This window comes from Astyanax mexicanus, chromosome 10 (genome assembly GCF_023375975.1).
Source record: "Astyanax mexicanus isolate ESR-SI-001 chromosome 10, AstMex3_surface, whole genome shotgun sequence".
NCBI classification, from domain to species: domain Eukaryota; kingdom Metazoa; phylum Chordata; class Actinopteri; order Characiformes; family Acestrorhamphidae; genus Astyanax; species Astyanax mexicanus.
The window spans coordinates 35,493,427-35,514,768 of record NC_064417.1 but is presented as its reverse complement, the minus strand read 5'-3'; the positions used below and the strand labels follow the sequence as shown (position 1 = coordinate 35,514,768).

General features: G+C 38.6%; 2 protein-coding genes across 4 annotated transcripts in view; one reads left to right on the top strand and one right to left on the bottom strand.

Annotated features, from left to right (window-relative positions):
- Positions 1–21,342, bottom strand: part of immp2l (inner mitochondrial membrane peptidase subunit 2) — a 133,366-nt gene that overhangs the window by 9,090 nt on the left and 102,934 nt on the right. The window lies entirely within an intron of this gene.
- On the top strand, positions 2,841–20,115 carry lrrn3a (leucine rich repeat neuronal 3a). Its single transcript, XM_007252877.4, has 2 exons — positions 2,841–3,461; positions 17,192–20,115. Exon 2 carries the CDS (start codon positions 17,523–17,525, stop codon positions 19,620–19,622), a length of 2,100 nt encoding a protein of 699 aa, XP_007252939.2. The 5' UTR covers positions 2,841–3,461; positions 17,192–17,522; the 3' UTR covers positions 19,623–20,115.

Here is a 21,342-nt window from a genome sequence, read left to right as displayed (position 1 = left end):
TAGGAACATACAAAGCAAGTATTGATAGACCTCAGATTTGAGAAATATTAAGCACTGATAGTACCAGAAATGAGACACATAATAGTGATGCACAATTACTAAGAGCATAGAAATAACCAAACCATACAAAAACCTGTGGAGAAAAAGAAGAACAAAACATGCTAAGTGCAATAGAAGATTGAACAGGGATTAGTTCTCCTAATGCACATGGATGGGAGGATTTTTCTACTGGCATTTGAACATAGCAAGTGATTCTGCTATGATTTGGACACTTGGATTACCATATTATACAAACACTATGCATAAAAATACACTCTGTACACGTCTTTACTCTTGAATTAGAATGAATTATAAATAGAATGATCATAAAAAATGTTATATAAGCAGGACCACATACTTTTATGGGGCTTTTAAGTAGAATTCTGAGGCACGCTTGTTATAGAAAACCAATGCCTTCACCAATTATTTCACATCATTAGTTCAAACAGGTCCAAACTTTTGTTTGCCCCCTCCTCTTTTTTTTTGTTTTTGCTTTTTCCTATTTTCCCTGTACAGTACCCCCTGTTCCTTCAACCTTACAGCCTCCACTGTGTAATATGTTGTACATAATAAATAAATAATATACTATTAGGGATGATGTCCTAATAGGGGGTGGTGGTGCAACAAAATAAAGACAGCAGTGTTTTAAGTAAGTACGTATCTATGAGTAGAATGACCAGGAAGGTCAGTCTGACTGTTTTATACGATATTAAACAACATACTCTAAAACAGTAATTTAAAAAAAGTTGCTGCCAATCTATAAAAAATAAGCCCAAACTGGTGACTAAAAACAAACCCCAGTATTTTACTTTCGTATTAATTAGCAGCACATCTTATCTAAATTGTACGGCTGTATTATCCACAGAAACCCAAAGATCGTATTCATATCAGCTACTACTCAGCAAGTACCTGGACTCAAGCATACAGCACTGGAACATCCCTAGCACAAAATATCTGAATTTTAAGTCAATGTTCTGTCAAATCACACCTGCAACCTAATGTAGTTATTGAATTTAAAGATCAGCTCAGAAAGAAAAATCCATTTACACCCTGAGTTCTTCCCACAATTTCCCTTTTTTTATAGCTGTTCCTGCACCATTTATTCGAAGCCTGTGGAGCCACTCATAAATAGCAGCAGAAAAGGCTGAAGCACATGTTCCTGATTGTAAGAGCAAACTGCTCTCTAAAACCTCCCTCAATTAGACAGTAGATCCTCTTGTGACGTTCTCTCCACCGCTGGCATCTTTTCAGAATCTATACAGAGTGAACAGTTCAGCGAGCTCTGCAGCTCCATCTCCATCACTGACTGTGAAGCCTCCTCCTCTTCCTCCCGCTCTGCAGCAGCACACACACAAGCGCACTCAGTGTGATTTGTGTCCTTCATTACTTTTACAGGCTTCGATATTGTCAGTGTTTATCACAAGTGTTACAAATGAAAAGTGCGGAAAACACATCCTGATTCATCCGGCAGAACTCAAGTGACGGAAAAAAATTAGAAGCGTAGCAGTGTGGGTATGGATGCGTCTGTGGCTTGGGCGTCACATTTTAAAAACTGCTACTAATAAACTCATGATAAGAGCTTATAAAACCAGAGTTTTTAATATTGTGCACAATAATATTGACCAACACTACATGATCACTCTCTAAAACTGAGGCTTGGTGGATCTTGGCTTAATGGCCTTTGTCTTAAAAGCCTTTGGTCTGGGAGGCCTTTGGCTTGAGGGCTTTTGCTTTGAGGCTCTTGGCTTGGGGGCATTTGGCTTGAGGGAATTGGCTTTGATGCCCTTGGCTTGGAGAAAATTGGCATAGGGGCCACTATCTTAGGAGCCCTTGGCTTGAGGCCCTTGGCTTGTGCCCTGTGGCTTATGGGCTCTTAGCTTGAGGCTTTTGGTGAATGCATAGATTTTCTGGAACCACTCTTGCTTGATGCTACCAGCACTTGGAAGGTAAAGGCTAGAAGCTCTGTGGCATCTGTTGGCAACTGACCTACCATAGCTGGGATTCTTCCCAGTACCATAAATACACATCAATGCATCTCAAAGACTGAGATGCCGTTCTCTATATTATAATCAGCGGTGGGCCATTGTTACATAATGTGGTTTTAAATCAGCAGAATGTCCTGTGCAGTTAAATTAGCAGAAAACCACTACAGACAAAACTGGAATAGGTCTTTGGACTTCCAACTACGGATGGCTGTGGCAGCAGAAGAAATCAGACTACTGTTGTCAACGGATGACAGGCACAATGCTCACATATGCATAATTCCTGAACCTCAGAAATTATTGATTCAAGCTAAAATGAAGAAATGAGCAGAAACGTAAGGAATAAGAGCTGCTTCGCTGAGCTGAACAGCCGGAGTCGTAACTGAATCAGTGTGATGGTTTGAGATTTACACTCCTGCCCTGATGTGATAAACAGTCTGGAAAAAAACACTTTTCCAAGTCCTGATGTGAAAAACTCACTACTCAGCAGTCGGCACAGAGGCCGCCTCGGGCAATACGGCATCTCGCGCACACACACACATACACAAACATACACACACGCCAGCCTTTACCCAGCCACCAGCAAAGTGCACAGTGCAAAGATTAAACACAGCGAGGAAGAGGTTGAGGGAGGGAGAGAGTGATGGAGAGTTAAAAAGAGTAAAAAAGAGAGAGAGAGCAAGAACAGGGTGTGAGAAAAAACTACTGTATGCAGAGTAGATGTAACATACAGTATATCTCTGCAATGACTGACAGCTCTGCTCCTCCAATCAGTTGTCTGTGCTTCAACGATGGGTGGTGATTTGTCTGTCCTTGGGGAGGCTGTTTGTGTGTGTGTGCGTGTGTTTGTGTGTGTGTGTGTGTGTGTGTGTGACCAAGAGCTCAGCACAGAGGCACAGAGAGAGGCATTTTGAGTAGCGGATGGAACACACTCTGCATTAGTGACAGAGAAAGAGAGAGCGAGAGAGAGCACAGTTAGAGAGTTGAGAGTAGGAAGAGAGTAAGAGAGAGATTGAGCAAGCGGGTAAGAGGAGAGAGCGAGAGAAAGAGAGGGAGGGAGGGAGTAAGAGGAGAGAGAGGTACAGAGAGTGTAAAAGGGAGATAGAGAGAGAGAGAGAGACAGAGAGAGAGCAAACGAGGGAGGGGTAAAAGAAGAGAGAGGGGGAAGAGGAAAGAGAGAGAGAGAGGGAGAATAGCTGAGCTATCTGCCGTTTCTCTCTCCTTCTCTCTCTCAGTCTGAGTGAAGAGCTGGACTGTTGGATTGTACCTGTGTTTATCTCTCTGGGTTGATCACAGAAGCTCTGACTTGTCCTCTGGTTTCTGACTGCAGTGAAATACGGCGGAATACATCTGACTCTTCTCTCACACACTTACACACACACACACACACACACACTAACACACACACGAACAGTAACGGCGGATCATTCTCACTCAGCGGTAAGCTCTGCTCCTCTATATGACTCATGGCTTTGGTGTGTGTGTGTGATGAGGGTGTTTGAACAGTGTGGCAATGCAGAGGCGCTTCGCAGAGTCTGAGCCGTCTGAAAACGACACAGCGTCGGCTTAGCGCTCTATACGGGCGCTCCTCCATCGCGTCTGTGGTCTTTAAAAGCTTTGTGGTGAGCTTTTATTGAATAGCTAGTGTTGGTTTTGCCTGCATATGTGGTGGTGTTCAGCAATGACATAATGACTAGCAGTCAGACGCACTCCACAGGTATCCAGGAAAGAGATTACAGCAGGAATAATGAGACTGAGGCTTTATCTGGGGAAAGACATTTACAAATGCATTACGTTAACAAGGAATATACACATTTAATTGTTTTATACACATTGATTTTTTATAACTAGACTGGAAAAGTAACAAATAGAATTTACTTAATTTAAATCTGTATTATATAATATTAAGTCCATCCACATTAAATGTATGTAAAATGTATACTTGACTAAATACTGTATATATAAGAACCTCTCCATTTTCACTGGTTGTTGTTATATATCTTCACACTGAATAATGATTTAAAGATAAAAGGACCAATACAAACACTCCAAATTTGGAATAAACTTGGAATCTACTTTTTCGAATGTATTTTATCAGTGACTTCCACTGGAAGTTAAAATGTATTTTCTTTTCTACTGTTGAGCTGCCAATTTGGAGTTACAAATTTATAAAAAGAATATAGAATACAGAAAAGAAATGCCCCCAAAATTGACTTAAATGTAATGAATGAAACTAAGACAATTAAACCAAAGTCAAACTATTGTCTGTCTTCTGCATCTCCTTCTGCAAGTCTCATTTTAAGATAGGTGTAGTACATAAAGATACAAGCAATGTAATATGACATATACAGCTCAGGAAAAAAATTAGAGATCACTTAAAAATTATGAGTTTCTTTGATTTTATCAAACTGAAAACCTCTGAAATAAAATCAAGAAGATGGATGATCACAAACCATCAAACCAAGCTGAACTGCTTGAATTTTTTAACCAGGAGTAGCATAACGTTATCCAAAAGCAGTGTGTAAGACTGGTGGAGGAGAACATGCCATGATGCATGAAAACTGTGTTTTAAAACCAGGGTTATTCCACCAAATATTGATTTCTGAACACTTAAAATTTTATGAATATGAACTTGTTTTCTTTGCATTATTTAAGGTCTGAACGCTCTGCATCTTTTTTGCTATTTAAGCCATTTCCAATTTTCTGCAAATAAATGCTGTAAATGACCAAAAAAAATTGGAATTTGGGAGAAATGTTGTCTGTGGTTTTTAGAATAAAACAACAATGTTCATTTTACTCAAACATATACCTATAAATAGTAAAATCAGAGACTGAAATAGTCTCTTAATTAAAAAAAAAAAAAAAAAAAAATTCCAGAACTGTATAAGAATAATATAACATAGAATATGTTTTTGTTTTAAATTTGTTGATCAGACAAAATCATGCGATTCTTAGATTCATAGATCATTCTATTAATCTAGGATCAATATTTATATTCCTACAAGCCAGTAAATAAAACCCATTATTACCACAACCAAACAGGGTCCTATATCTCTGAGAAACTCTGTAAGCTGTAATCCATCATCTTTCACACCTCCGCTCAAAGGTCCCTGAATGTTCAGTACTAACATCTGTTTGCACCTTTGTGCGCCAGCATGGATGACTGGTCAAACTGCCCATCATCACAACACTTAGGTACTACATGCTGTGTGTCTAAATCAGGATAATTTTTACACTCTCTTATGGAAACCTTTTTTTAACAGGTCTAAAAGCTTATTTATACATACTATATATTATTTACAGATTCTCACACCCAGACATCTCTACAACATGAGTTTAGTAAAACAAAATATCTGGAATAACTGAAAGCTTCTTTAAGGAATCCAACCTGATTTTTCTCTTGTATTATTACAAAAATAAGAAGAGGCTTTTTAGCATCTTATTTTTTTTTTTAAGCTGAAGCCTTTGCTTCAGCAGTGCAGGCTGCTCTCTGTATCGTACACACTCTGCTCCTGCTGCCAATGGCAACCGCACTCGATACACAGCAGTCTGATAAAAGGAACATGCCCGCCGCCACTTCCTGACCACCCCAACGCCCTCGCCTTCACTGCCCTTTTCCTGGATGGCAGAACGAATCAGGCTCGGTAGTGGCGCAGCACATTTGCATAAACCTGAACAGCCTGGTGTTGCCGTGTGTAGAGTGAGTCTCTGAGGGGCATTGCTGGAGGCAGTGTGTCGCCATAGTGAGACGCTGCCGTGTGCTGTAGTGCTGACTGGTGGTGCTCAGCAGGTCTGGAGTGTGTAGGTTCCAGGAAAGGGTTAGATTGAGTCAGGATAAGAAACGTCTGCTCTGATTTTAAGGTGAAAAATGTTAGGTTTAATAGAATTTTATAATAGAAGTTTTTGGTTTCTACAGTCCTTAGTTTTCGCTGATAGAAAACACCAGCATTTTTTTTTAATCATTCAGAAAATGTATTTCAAAGAAATATAGTTTTCTTTCATGAAAGAAACTAGGAAACCCCCATATGAGATGCAGCACATCATCTGCAGATGATCAGAACCTGGTTAGAGAGAATTTTGGAGGAGCCTGTCTTAATTATACTACAAACATTAGGCTTAATCACTTTAGATTGCTGTTGATTGTTGGAGTGAGGGGATCACTCCAGGGGATGGCCATATCCAAAAAGAGATCTGTAAGGCCTTTAGAAACAAGGCTGTAGATGCAAAGAAAAAGTGAAACAATTAAAAAAAGAGCCAAAAGCAGAGCTAAGCACAAGATGCCTCTAAAAACCTTTAAGAACTGAAATGCCACTACAGGACCTACAGGTAGCTCTGGCCACAGTTGCTGTCAAAATACAACATCTACAGTACAGTTCCCTCAGAAAGAGACCAAGCAAGACTTATTTCCTTTAGAGGTGTGAAGAAAAAGGATCTATCCTATACTACCTTTACAATCAACAACTACAACAAAAGCAAAAAAGCATAAGAGCAAGAGCAGGACTTCTGGAACAATGCGCTTCAGACAGATGAAGTTTTGCCCTTATGTTATTTGTGACAGCAAAGGTACGTAGTGTAAAAAGTGCCTTTGTCCTATAAAATCCACTCCTCTCTATATGCACATATAATAATAAAATAAGCACTGAAGTGGTGTGGCAGTAAGTAGTTAATGAAAGGCAGGAGATGAGAAAAGACACTACAGAGCGGACTGCAGATGATACACCAGCCGGAAACAGAGGTGAATAATAGCAGGCAGAAATAGTTGAAATATCCACAGGGATTCTGCCAGCAGTAGTGAAGTGTAATTAATTGCGGCCGTGCCGTAAATTCGCTAGCAGAGCATAGCAGGTGAGAGTAGAGGGAGTTTATTTATACCTGCCTCATTTCTAAAACTGGAGTAACTGAATAAAACTCTACATGAACTCTAACACATCCTAAGCCACACAAACGGATAACACAATCAGCAACCATTAGGAGAAGAGCAGTAGAAAAATGAAGTGTCGTGTTGCGATGCATCAATGCAATGGTAGTGATTCAATTGCATCAATTTATGAATTCAAATTTCAGAAAGAAAACACATTTTACCTGTTTCAACTAAAACTAACTCTGATAACAGCATGAAAAGCATAGCTGATCACTGGCAAAAAAAAAAAAAAAGCACCAGCACTAGTACATCATCTCACCAGCATAAACTGGTATGCTGGTCAGCCATTATTAGAGCAGCATAAACAAACCTAAAATTCCTGCTGCTGGTCAATTTCCACCCTTTTCAGCAGGACCATAAGAAAAGCTTAATTTTTTATCCTTTAAATTGCATTATTGTGCAAACAGATCACTAAGAATGGTGGGTGAGCAATCTGAGAATTCTTTACATTAAAATAAATAACTTCATATAGAATGATAAAGAACTGTAAATATTAATTGTAAATTTACAATGTTAATTGAACAGAGTGGCAGTTTGCCGGCAGGGTCTGAAAGAAAGGAGTAGAAAGAAAAGAGAATGGCTAAAAGCTTAAAAAGTAAAGCGAGAGCGTTTTCCTCAAACTCAAGATAAACTAGTCAAACTCAACAAGTGAGTGAAGCTTAGGCTTTGCACTGTAGTGCTCTTTTTTATGTGTGTGTGTGTTAGAAATCCTTAAAAAGAAAGCATCTTTGTGCAGATTATTTAAAAATCTGCAGCAGCAGCAGCAGCAGCATGGCTGTTCTAAGCCGCTTCAGTTTCTTAAGTATTTAGCAGCTACTTACATAACTGTTGAGCGTTCATCAGCTCAGCCTGCTACAGCATTACTAGCAGTTCTTTAACATTCATGTTCACTCAGTTTTCACACACAACTCCAAAACTGAAACTAGTATGGGAAAACGCTGCTGCAGACAAATAGCTGTGATGATAATACATGTAATACAGTATGGAAAAAAATACACTATGAAAAATGTGATATAATAGTGCTATTAGAGATCCCAAATATCCCTGGATATTAATGTGAAATAGGAAAATCCTATTGGATCATAAGATCCTAAATTCGTTTTTAGAGACATTATATGTATATTTTAATGTATCATAAAAACAATTCTTAAATCTTTTTAACTTGGATGATGTGCAGCAAATTATTTTCTAAAAGTATATAAAAAAGTATTTGAATACAGGCTTTGAGTGGTCCAGCAGTCTAAGCGCTGCCACTATGATCAGAAGATCGCTGGTTCGAATCCTGGTTATGTAGCTTGCCATTGTCTACCGGAGCCCTGAGAGAGCACAATTGGTCTTGCTCTCTCTGGGTGGGCAGATGGTTGACTTCACATGTATCGGAGGAGGCATGTGCTAGTCTTCACCCTCACAGGGTTGGGAGCATTACTAGCAATGACGAGTGTGCGCTATTTGGCCTTCAAAATGAGGGGTAAAAGGTATAAAATTAGAGAAAATGTATTACAAAAAAAAGTAAGTTCAGTAGTACATCAGGTAATGTAACAATATGTGTGGATTCAACATGGCAAGAGATATTTTAAAACTCATTTAGAATTAAGTTACATAAAAGGAAGCTGATTAATTAATTAATTAATTAATTATTTAAATAATTGATTTTCTACCTATTGTACTTTGAGTATCAGCAGATATGTAGCTATTAAGCATTAAAGGAGGTTCTCTAACATGGATTAAAACTACCTTTGACATAACTGTAACGTAAATGATGTTTTACCATTAAACATTAATTGAAGCTGAGCTTGTAAAATTAGCCCTACATGCTAAATGAACGTATTTACAGTATTATACAGTACACTTTACTCCAACAAGAAAACTATTCATCCATATAATGATAAATATTTACCTATCTGAAAATAAGACACTACCTTTAAAACTGTCAGGTCCTGAATACCATGAATAAAGTGCACAAAACAGAATGAGAATAGCATCTCCTGGCAACAGAGAGTCCACTGTTAATAGATCAGCAGCAGATCACTGTTAATATTCATGGATGTAAAGCTGGTTGAGCATGAAAAGCATCGATGCAGTACGTGAACATCACACTATATCGGTACAGGCGTTTATAGCCCTGGTTCCCAGTCCTGTTAACTGTTATTAACAGTACAGAACACTGAGGAACGGCAGTGCAGCTGCTGACAGGTTACAGTCATATCTAATAATGCTGAAGCAGCTCAGAAGGCCTTCATGACTTAATAAGTGAAGGTTGGTAATAGAAGAGAAATGAATTGCCATACCTGTAATTACTGCTGTAATACTGTGGCGTGTTAGTGCTGAAGAATGGCCCGGCTTCAAGAAGCAGCTAATAGGATCTGCTAATATTCACTTGGGTTATTATTAACTAAGATATGAGTTAGTTTAGATGGAATAGAAGATACTCTCAGCATTCCTACATTAAGTATATTTTTTAATTTTGGTCATTGAGTTTTTGACATTTTAACTGAAGTTGAGTAAAATGGTTTAATCTCTTAATGTAGGAATAGCTGATGTGGTAAAAACATTGTATCACAATATTTAAAAAATAGTAGTGGCAGATTCTTTCAAACTGGTAATTTAAAATTAAAAACTATCCTATACTTTACTCATTTTATTCAAAATATATTAGACCCTTTCCAGTTCAGCAGGACTAATTACAGTCTTTGTAATATAATGTGCAGTTTGTCAGTGTTTTTCAAGCAATGATGATAAATAATATACAGCTCTGGAAAAAAAAGTAAGATTTTGCTATTTATAGGTATATGTTTGAGTAAAATGAACATTGTTGTTGTTTATTCTATAAACTACAGACAACATTTCTCCACAATTCCAATAAGCCTGGTTTTTAATCACAGTTTTCATGTATCTTGGCATGTTCTCCTCCACCAGTCTTACACACTGCTTTTAGATAACTTTATGCCTTTACTCCTGGTGCAAAAAATCAAGCAGTTCAGTTTGGTTTGATGGCTTGTGATCATCTGTCTTCCTCTTAAATATACTCCTGAGGTTTTCAATTTGTAAAATCAAAGAAACTCATCATTTTTAAGCGTTCTCTTATTTTTTTGAGAGCTGTACATTTCTGAGCATATTGTGAATATCACAAAAACAACCTGTATCAAAATATGATAAAAATATTGTTATATTGTCCAGCAACAAGTTAAAGGTTTAGATGTAATAAACCATTTCACCCCTTTCATTGAAGTAGTCATTAGAGTGTTACTTAACTTACAATTTCAGATTTATTGTGAGTTTCCTTTACATTTTCTCCAGAGTAAAAAAAAAAAAACTGGTCTCAAAGCTACCACTGCAATCCATCCACTATTTACTCCACCAGATCCACCAGTAGCATGAATCCTGTCTTCCATCCTCAAGCATTCTGACAACAAACCCAATTACCCCCCGCCGTGATTTACCCACGTCAAGAAAAACTAAAAAAACAAACAAGAGCGTGAGCATCAGCTACGGCATAATGTCATCTTAATGTGAAGGAGTGTCACCTCCAATTCTCCATATTCACTCACACACCCCCCCCCCCCCCCCACACACACACATATAAACACACACTCGCTTTATATTACTCACCCAGACACGAGGCAGAGGTAAGGCTTCTCACTCAACCTGCTGAATAAAACATAGCAAAGTGGGGGCGCTTTATGTGCTGTCTGTCGAATTAGGGGCTTAGAGGAAAGTGGAGACCCTGGATTTTGAGAAGCGCTCTTCTCTGACACATGAAGCTATAAATGTTTAACTGGGATTCAGCTCTGCTGCAGTATATCATACACTAAAGGATGTTTAAGGTATACAGTATCTGCATTGTGAGGCAGGATATAGTGTGAGGAGACGTGTAATAGCAGCTTAGCTTTCTCTGTAAAACACATACTCTGCTGAAATCACTCTGCAGCATCAGGCTGCCAGAAAATCTTACATTTTCTTCAGGAGCACGGATTGGAAATTCACTTTACAGGACAGAATACAGAGAAAACAGTATCACTTTACTGAAAGGCAAGGCTATAGTGCATTTACATAAAACTGACAAATTAATTTATAAAGGCTTATTTCAACAGGTGTCTTTGGTCTTTGGAGTAAAATTACACAAACTTTTTTTTTTTTACACTGGGGTGAAAATTATACAAAATCAGCCATAATGACAGGAAACCTGTTGAAATAAGACTTTTTAAAAATTAATTATTTTTTTTTTTTCCCATTTTCTCCCCAATTTACATGGCCAATTACCCAACCCACTCATTAGGACTCCCCCTATCACTAGTGATGCCCCAACACCAGGTGGGTGAAGACTAGCACGTGCCTACTCCGATACATGTAAAGTCACTGTCTCTTTTCAAACTGGTGCTGATGCAGCATTGCCTTTCCGATACATCAGCTCACAGACGCCTTGTGCTGAGTGACATCACCATTTGGAGTGATGTGGGGAGAGAGCACCATCTACCCACCTAAAGAGAGCAAGGTCTATTGTGCTCTCTCATCAGGGCTCCGGTAGCCGATGAAAATCTACATGAACAGGATTCGAACCGGCGAGCTGGAATAAGACTTTTAAATGCTGCTTTATGTCAGTTGTCATTGCAGTATTCAAAAACTTATGTACAGTTGTTACCACCTATTATCATCATCATCTCTGTTATGGTTGCACATGTTACAAAGCAACTATATTGTTTTCTTTTCTTCTGTTGTAACATACTAGCAATGACTTACACAACTGCAACCACCTGGGATATCCTAGCAACCATCTGGCATACCATAGCAAACATACATTATTCTTAAAATTCACCATATTTCCAACTGACCACAAAGCAAAAGCTTATTAGCAACTGTTCAAAATAGAAAACAACTTAATTAGAGCAATCATTTCTTTATAGTTGCTATAGCTAGGACTTGAAAATAAATCATATTTTGTCTTTATCGGGATAAACACGTTAAAAGAACATTGAAACAGCAACTCAAACTGCATTACCCGCATGTAGCAATAGAGGGAGCCCTTCACACTGTAGATTGTGCTCACGTAACATAAAGCTGGAGGCAGAGTGAGGTAGAGGTCCACAGTGAACCCAGTGAAGCCTGAGAAATTTATTTCAGGCAAGCTAAGTGCCTGAACTGATTTAGCATCTTATTTAATATGTTTCACATCAATATTGGGATTATGGTCATGAATTAGATCTCAGATGTGCAGATCATCTAGGTTTACTAGGGGTGCATTAAAATATAATATCTGTTCACATAAGGTCACATGGAAAAAATGTAAGCACAGCTGGTTCTATTTGAATAACATGAACATTTTTATTGATTGTGTCAGTGGACAATAAGTACAAATCCTCTACAGAAAACACACATCTGCACATCAATGCAAGTTATTTGCTAAATCAACAACAATGCTCAAAATAAACTTTGATAAATACATATCATATACAGTTCTGAAAAAAATAAGTGACCAGTTTCTGAATTCTGATTTTGCTATTTATAGGTATATGTTTGAGTAAAACGAACACTGTGCTTTTATTCTATAAACCACTGACAGCATTGCTCCTAAGTCACAAATACAAATATTGTCATTTAGAGCATTTATTTGCAGAAAATGAGAAATGGTCAAAATAACGAAAAAGGTACAGTGTTTTTAAACCTTAAGTAATGCAAAGAAAACAAGTTCATATTTATAAAGTTTTAAGAGTTCAGAAATGCATCTTGGCATGTTCTCCTCCACCAGTCTTACACACTGCTTTTGGATAACTTTATGGCACTACTGGTGCAAAAATTCAAGCAGATCAGCTTGGTTTGATGATTTGTGATCATCCATTTTCCTCTTCATTATAATCCAGAGGTTTTCAATTTGGTAAATTTAAAGAAACTCGTAATTTTTAAGTGGTCTCTCTCTTTTTCTTTTTTTACCTTAAACATATCAGTCTGCATCCTTCACTGCAGGTTTACAGAGCGTTCCCCTACTCGACTCTCCATTACAGCTAATGGTGGAGCACAGCAGTGCAGAACAGTTAGGGAAAGCTCTCAGAACGAAACATTCACAGGCAGGAAACAAACAGGAACTAATTCAATTAGTGTGTGAGCCGAGGCAGTGAACGGCTTTGAACAGGAGAGGGAAAAACAGGGAAATATATACAAGCTATGTGTTTGTGCATGTCTCAGCGCTTTGTCATTCTGACGCTCACTTCAAAGAGCGCTCATTTGCAAGTGTGCCCGAGTTAGCAACAAAGAGATCACACCTTTAGAGCAGCTGTACTTACAGCTGGAGTTTATCTTGCCTATTGTATAAGTGAAAATACCAAAAAATATATTAGCCTGGATATTTACCTATTTGCCTCCATTTACCCACACTACAACAGTTTACCTACAGCCATGTGGAAAAATAAAAACGTCCTTTTTAACATATGTAAACCAAACTTACATCTTAATAACATCTCAAAATAATTCTGAAAAATGGGGGTTACAAAACTTAACAAACAAACCAAATCACATTCAGTACTACTTAAAATACCCAAATCTAGGTGCAAATGATTAAAACATGGTTAGAAAGGACATTAAAGGTCATACATTAGAGTCTGATACACTACTTGTTGTTTAAGTGGTATCAGCATGGCGAGACCCAAACAACTCTTTAAGGCCTTGCAGATGTAGCTCAATATCTGAGAGTCTGGATATAGATGAATGAAATCAAATGCAATACAATAAAAAGTGGAGAACATTTGAAAGATCTGCTTAATTCAGCAGAAAAAATTGAGACTGTTTGTCCAAGAACTGGAGCTAAAGCCGAGGTGAACTATGCAACATGACAATGACTAAAAAAACGTTATGTATGCTGTAAATCCACCAAGGAATGGCTCAGAAGAAAGAAATGAAAACAAACTCAACTGTCTTTCAGCCAGCTACCTTATTCTTTGCTTGTCTGACATGCTTGAGGTCATTCCAGTCAAATGGGAAAATTCCAGCTATTCAGACACAGGGTGTGGTAACTTTTTTATTACAAGAAGAATGCATTTCTATTAAAATCACATTTGTTTAGTTATATTTTATCTACATGTTGCAACTTCACATACAACAAACAACCATCTTCCCTCTTGTAAGTGTTAAAAAAAACAAAAAAACAAAAAAAAAGAATTCTAGGCATTGCTAGTTTGGTCTTATTGGCCATCTCCTTTTTTCCCCAAATGTAGCAAACTTCCCTTCATGTTTATATCTGATCTTCTCCATATGCAGTGTGAACTAATATGCACTAAATACTTCAGTAAGACAAGTTTCATATTTGGGTGCAGTTTCTTTATTCCAGACCAGTAAAATTGTCTTCTTTGCTATTACAATGCCATGTTGGATTGCTTATATTGTAAAATAATCATGTACTGTAGCTCTATATCTGGTGACCAGCCTAAAATAGCGACTAATGGATCTGGGGAAAGAGAGATTCTATATGCCGTGGCATAGCATTAAAACACTTGTAACCAAAACTTTTGTAATTTAGAACAGAACCAATATAGATGGGCTAGGGTGCCATTTTGACTCTTGCATTTAGCACATAAAGGAGACACATCGGCCTAGATAGAATGCAGTTTTGTTTGAGAAGTGATAACTTGTATTTATAGAGCATTGTTTAATTATATTACCTATATTTCTCTGTATTGTTTATATGAACAAGACATTCCATTTTTTTTTATTTTTTTTTATGAAGTGCTCTAATTATTTTTTAACATGACTTTTAAAGGTGGAGAAAAGACCAGGTCAATAAGCTGTTCTTTGTTGAAACCAGGTCTCTCCTGTAAACAGATGGCTGTACAGGAAAAAAGAGGAGGAGGAAAAAAAACCTCATCCCCACCTGCCCGTGTTGACTCGTTGCCATAGCCAGATTAATGTATGCATACTGTCATACAGGGGGGCGCATTTGCAAAGCTGCTCCTCTAGCAATACCGACAGCTTCATCTAACATTGCCCTGGAGTGCTACGGCTCCTGCTCTCAAGGTTACAGATTAATCAAAACATCAATACACTGAGCCAAAGCAGGATACATAAGAGTGTTCCTCTCACCTGGAGCAACTCTCTCTCTCACTCTCACTCTTATGCATAATGCAACTGGACCCAACACTAGGGGGGGCTTCACTACGGAGCTTGTTGTGTTTGGAAACAGGCTGTGGGCAGTTCCTGCAGAACAAGCCTATGTAATCAGCAGCTCTTGAGGAAGGTGTTTAGTTTATTGCTGATAAGCTTCCGCACCATGCCTCGATACACCAGATGTCATTTCTAAGAACAGAGCATAATCATAGCTGAGACAAAGTCTGCATTTAAGCCCCGATTATTTACCACCACCAGCCGCACTAACTTGCTATGGCCTGTGGCAGGTGTCAGCGTCTAGACAAGCACAGTGGTTATTACTGAGACCAATGATGTGAAATAATTGCCTCTCAATTCATTCTGCAGCCTTTGATGACTATATGTACCAAGATAAGCAATTCTGCTACTCACTGGACCAGAACTGCTGGCAATTATTAAATGAACTATGGACTCGGAGTTCAGACAGTGGCACAGACTGAGGCAAAATGCACCACGCAAACACTTAAGAGTGAGGGTAAATGTTACATCACAACAATGGTAATTTAATTCCGGGTGGAGAACACCAGCAGCAGTGTTTTGGTACTTTTCTGGGTAATTAAGAAAACAGGCTGGAAAACCAGAATGTGTTCAGTGATATGGTGATTAAAGGACCCGTATTCTTGGTCCATTCATTTTTACAAGACCATGCAACCTCTCTTTATCTCCTATAATTAAACAGAGGGATTTGATAATACACCTTTAAGTGTTATATAAAAAATATAAAATAAAAAGCTTAAACATCAAAACACACCAAGCTTAAAAACTGCAGTGTTAATGGGTGGGGCTAAACAGTCACAGTCTGTAAAGGCATGGAATGTTTTCCATCATTTCTGTGGGCCTTTTAAACATTAAAAACAACCCATATGCTCATGTTATTATACCAAACATGTGAGATTAGTGGTATGCTATATTGTAACTTGTGTGATAATATAGCCAACTTTTTTTTTTACATATATGACATTTGACTAATATCAGTTTATTTTAAATACGTTTTGTTATTAACTGTATTTACTTTTAGTTGTTTGTTTGAAGATAATATACATGCACTAAATACACTACACTTTAGTTTTAAATGTATATTATATAGTTATATTCATGATTTATTTTTATTTAATATTAATAAACATGCAAAGATCATGCATAATACACATGCACAGGCAGATAATTACATTATCAGCCTATTATACAATATATGGACTTGATATAGCCTGATATTTTACTTAGCAAAGAGAGCCCATTAACATCAATGGGACAATATGGCAGCTTCTGTACAGTGGTTTTATTGTATATTATTTGTGTTTTATTTAGTTGGGAAATATTTTATATATTCCAATACCAATGTCTGAATATTTGCTCTTTTATCTTCATTTAAAATGTGTAATTGCAATGTGCTGATATATTTCCCTTATCTGTGAAATAAAATGATCACAGAATGCCAATATTATTTTATTGGGAAACGTATAATAATATATTAATATAGTTTAACAAAGAACTCTTCACTTTAGTAGACTTAGGTATTCAGGTTACAGCTGTGATAATGCTAGATTATGTCAGTGTTAGCTCTCACTGGGTTTAGTACTACTGATAGCAGCTCTGTCTGCTTCTCACAGCTGGAAAACAGGAACATATGCAGTAAAACTAATCCAGTACGTCCTGAAGGTCGTATAGTATTACAGCCCTAAAAACAATACAATTTAACATTACAGGCAATGTTCTGGTTTATTCTGCTTCATTCATTCACTGACTGTATCTACTAAGAAGCATCACAAAGCTGTGTTTACACATATTCTAATCTGGTCTGTACTGTATTTGCCTAAATTAAAGATCTATATACTGTATATATTCATGAGCCCTGGTTTGGCTGAGCTTTAAAACGAAAACAATAATTACCCTGGCTATATTAATATATTGCAAGAAAGGTCAGCAGCCAGAAGATATACGAGAGTGTGTGAGGTCAAAGCAGTCATAACTCATGTTTTGACTGCAAGGGGGGAAAAAAAAGCAATAAAAGTCTCACTAAGCCTCAATATGTTTCAATATTCTTAAATGCCAATACCGCTCAGTCCCCACAATAATGTGACATTGTATTCATTACATTTCTCCTGTCTCCTATTTTCTGCAGATGGAAATTGATGTGTGTGACTGATTGAGGATAATAACGATGGCCGACCGCGTGATACATCCCCCGCAGAAAGCTGAAATCCCCGTCACTATCTAAAGGATACAGTGACCTTCATGTATGCACCCTGCTTGACAACCTGCTTCACATCAGGTAAACTGAAAGGTTGCTTCTCACTGCCAAGGACAACCTGAAAAAACAGAACCTTGGGGACCTGGCCGAAGCAGTAACCTGTTGACGTGCCAACAAGCGTTACTGTAGCTGTGAAGTTAACGGCACTAACTACGCACCCTGTAAGGACTAATAGCTCACGGAGGAGAAGCAGGAGGCCACGATGAAAGAGACGCTGTTAGTTGTTTGTTTGTTAGCAGGACTCACATGGAACGGTTCTGTTCAGTCTTCTGAGCGGACGCTAGCATGTCTCAAGCTCTGCAAATGTGGAATCCGACCCTGGTTCTCTCCATCATCTCTTTACATGGAGGCTCCAACAGTGGACTGTAATGATCTGGGACTTCTTTCCCTTCCAGAAAAACTTCCTTTGGACACACAGGTGTTACTGTTACAAAGCAACAACATCGCAAAGATAGAGAAAACGTTGGATTACTTGGTAAACCTAACTGAAGTGGATGTATCTCAGAACAACGTAACTCGTCTCAGTGACCTCAATGTAGGTCACCTTCCCCAGCTTTTGTCCTTGCATATGGAGGAGAACAGGATAAGCAACCTCCATGATAACAGTTTTTCACACCTGCCCAATCTTCAGGAGCTCTATGTTAACCACAACCTACTCTCCCTGATCAGTGATGGCGCTTTTCAAGGACTTGGCAACCTCCTGAGGCTCCATCTCAACTCAAATCAACTAAGGGTGATCAGGCCAGAGTGGTTCAATGCACTTAACCAACTAGAGATTTTAATGATTGGGGAAAATCCAATTGCCCAAATACAAGATATGAATTTTAAGCCTCTCAGTAATCTTCTTAGTCTTGTATTAGCCAGAATGAACCTTACTGAAATTCCCGATAATGCTCTGGTCGGGTTAAATAACCTGGAAAGTATCTCTTTCTATGACAACAAGTTTGCGAAAGTGCCCCAAAGTGCCCTCAGAAAGGTCCAAAGCCTCAAGTTTCTGGATCTCAACAAGAATCCCATTGAGCGAATCCGTCGAGGTGATTTTGTGGATATGATTCATATGAAAGAGTTGGGCATCAACAGCATGCCAGAGTTGGTTTCGATTGATGGTTTTGCGGTCACTAACCTGCCTGAGCTAACGAAGATTGAAGCGACAAACAACCCCAGACTGTCCTACATTCATCCCAATGCTTTCTATAAACTGCCCCGGCTAGAGACGCTGATGCTCAACAGCAATGCCCTCAGTGCTCTTCACCGTGTTACAGTAGAGTCCCTGCCGAGCCTCCGGGAAGTAAGCTTGCACTCAAATCCAATCTACTGTGACTGTGTTGTTCGCTGGATCAATATGAACAAGACCAAGATCCGCTTCATGGAGCCTGAGGCACTGTTATGTACGGGGCCTCCAGAATTTGAAGGTCGCCATGTCAGACATGTGCATTTCCGGGAGATGATGGACACCTGCCTACCAGTTATCGCTCCTGAAAGCCTGCCAGATCGCGTTAGCGTGGCTAGTGGACGCTCTGTGTCCTTCCACTGCAGGGCGTTTGCTGAACCAGATCCTGAGATATACTGGGTGACCCCTTCAGGTGAGAAGATTCTTCCAAGAATGGCTACAAGCAAGTATTTTATGCATCCTGAGGGAACCTTTGACATATATGATATTTCTGAAAATGAGGCTGGCCAGTACACCTGCGTCGTGCACAACCTGATAGGGGCAGACACCAGATCAGTTTCAGTAGTCGTAAACGGGTTCTACCCGGAACCTTCAAATGGTTCTTTACACGTACAAATCGTTGCGGTACGTCCCAATTCTGTCAAGATTTCCTGGATACCCCCTAAAAGCAGCTTTGTGTCAAACATCATGTGGTCCACCACAACCGTCTCAAACCACCCTTCCTTGCGGTTTACAGCTCGTGTGCCATCTGATGTAAGAGTGTTCAACCTCACGCACTTGCACCCGATGATGCAGTACGAGGTGTGTGTTGAGATTACAGACTTGCAAAAAGGCCATTTAAAGACTTGTGTAAATGTCAGCACAACAGAGGAAGCTGTTGCAGAGGCTAAATCTGACAGGAGTGGGGTGGTGGTGATCAATTCCATCGGCCTGCTTTTGGTAGTATCTGCTGTGACCTGTTCACTCATTTACATGTCTCTAAGGAGAGACAGTATTTACACAAAGTTAAGTGATCAACCGGCAACAGAGACACCACAGGGTCCTAACGCCTGCCCCTCCCCGGCTCTCACACAGCGCTGCAGGCCTGAAATGAACGCCACAGCAGTAGACTTAACAAACACCACCAACTAAATGACACTATAAAGAGAAACAAAGTGATGGGAAAAAAGACACAAAACTGTATGACTGACTATCCCATTGTTTTGTTGTTGAGAGAGCCTGCTGGATCACTACAGAATGGAATTCAGGAGGCACTCAGGTGCTGCAGTCCCAGAACATTTTGTGACATTGACATTGTCTCCACTCAACACCTGCTTTTGTGTAAACGTCACACGTGGGCATCGGTATGGTCCAGATCGGGCTGCCTGAGGGAGCTGTTCCTTCAAGCGGGATCAAGTCACAGAATGAGAAAGGTTGTGTCCGGATGCCTGACTGATCACGAACAATGTGAAGCCACAGTGGCTTTTGTTTCTCTTGTGGGCTTGTAGCAATACTCTCTGTTCGGCTTCAGTGGGAAAGTAAACTAAGTAATCTTTATGATGGACTATGTTTATAGAGTAGATCACAATATACAGAACATGATGTACAACACTTTGTGACAAAAATACATTTATAATGAAACCAATTCAGCTGTGTTTTTATTAAATGATTGTCCCAAAACCAGTTTGGACAGGTGGACAACACAGGTAAGATATTAAAACTTTATTATCTCATTTGCTAGTAAACATACAGAAATACAGAATGATATATGGTATAAAAAGGTTCTTTGACATGAAGTGAATGAATGCAACCCTTGTTGGTGCTGCACTATATGGACAAAGGTATTGAGACCTGCCCATTGATTTATTCTTCCAAAATTAAGGGTATTAAAAAGAGTTTACCCTGTTTTTGGTGGAGTAACTGTCTCTACCATCCAGGGAAGACTTTTCATTAGTTTTAGCAGTTTTACATTCAACACTAAGACTCACTTGTTAGGTCAGGATGTTTGATATGCATCACCCCAACTCTCCAATCATCTCATCTCAGAAGTACTGGATGGAGCACCATCATCCCAGTTCCGCAGCTGAATGCAGGATTTTTAACACATTCCACATGTATATTTAGACATTTATTGTGTTTGTAGATTTTAAATAGTTCTTTATACACAACCACATTATTTATACATAATCTACTATGGATTCCACAAACATAAAAAACTCTTTACCAGGCAAAGAAATCTAAATCTACTTCCTTATTTGGATTGTTTTGGATCTTTGTGTAGGTCTTTACTAAATCATATTTAAACTCCTTTCCTTTTAATAGAGCAGATATAACGATATATTATGATATTATAATATAATGGCACAGACATGCTTAAAATAAGTATGGGTAACTACTGATTTTTTTTTTTTTTTTTTTTGAAGATGGAAAAGTAAAGGAAGTTTAGGGGACACTGGGTATTCACAATGGTATACCACATTTTTCACTTTATTTTACTAATCCTAATGCAGAAGGATACGGTTCCTGTTTTATTATATTACTCAAACATTTAGCACTGATTTAAGATTTGACTGGAGCCTATACTCTATTAAGTGCCATGTATGAAAACATATTGTATTCTCAGGTCTCATCAGTCCATGCCAGTGGTCACCAACCTCGATCCTTCACCGTACATATAAGGGTGTTTTCACACCTTAAATTCTGGACCAGAGTCTTAACCAAGGTTTTAGTCTATTTTGTTTTGTTTTCATACCGCAGTTTAGTGAGCGGACCACTTTCGTCTGTCCTTATCATCAATATGGACTGCATTTCTCTATTCCTCTCACTGAGTGGTTTGTAGAATGCTGTCAGTCCAGTGATGCCTTTACAAGTG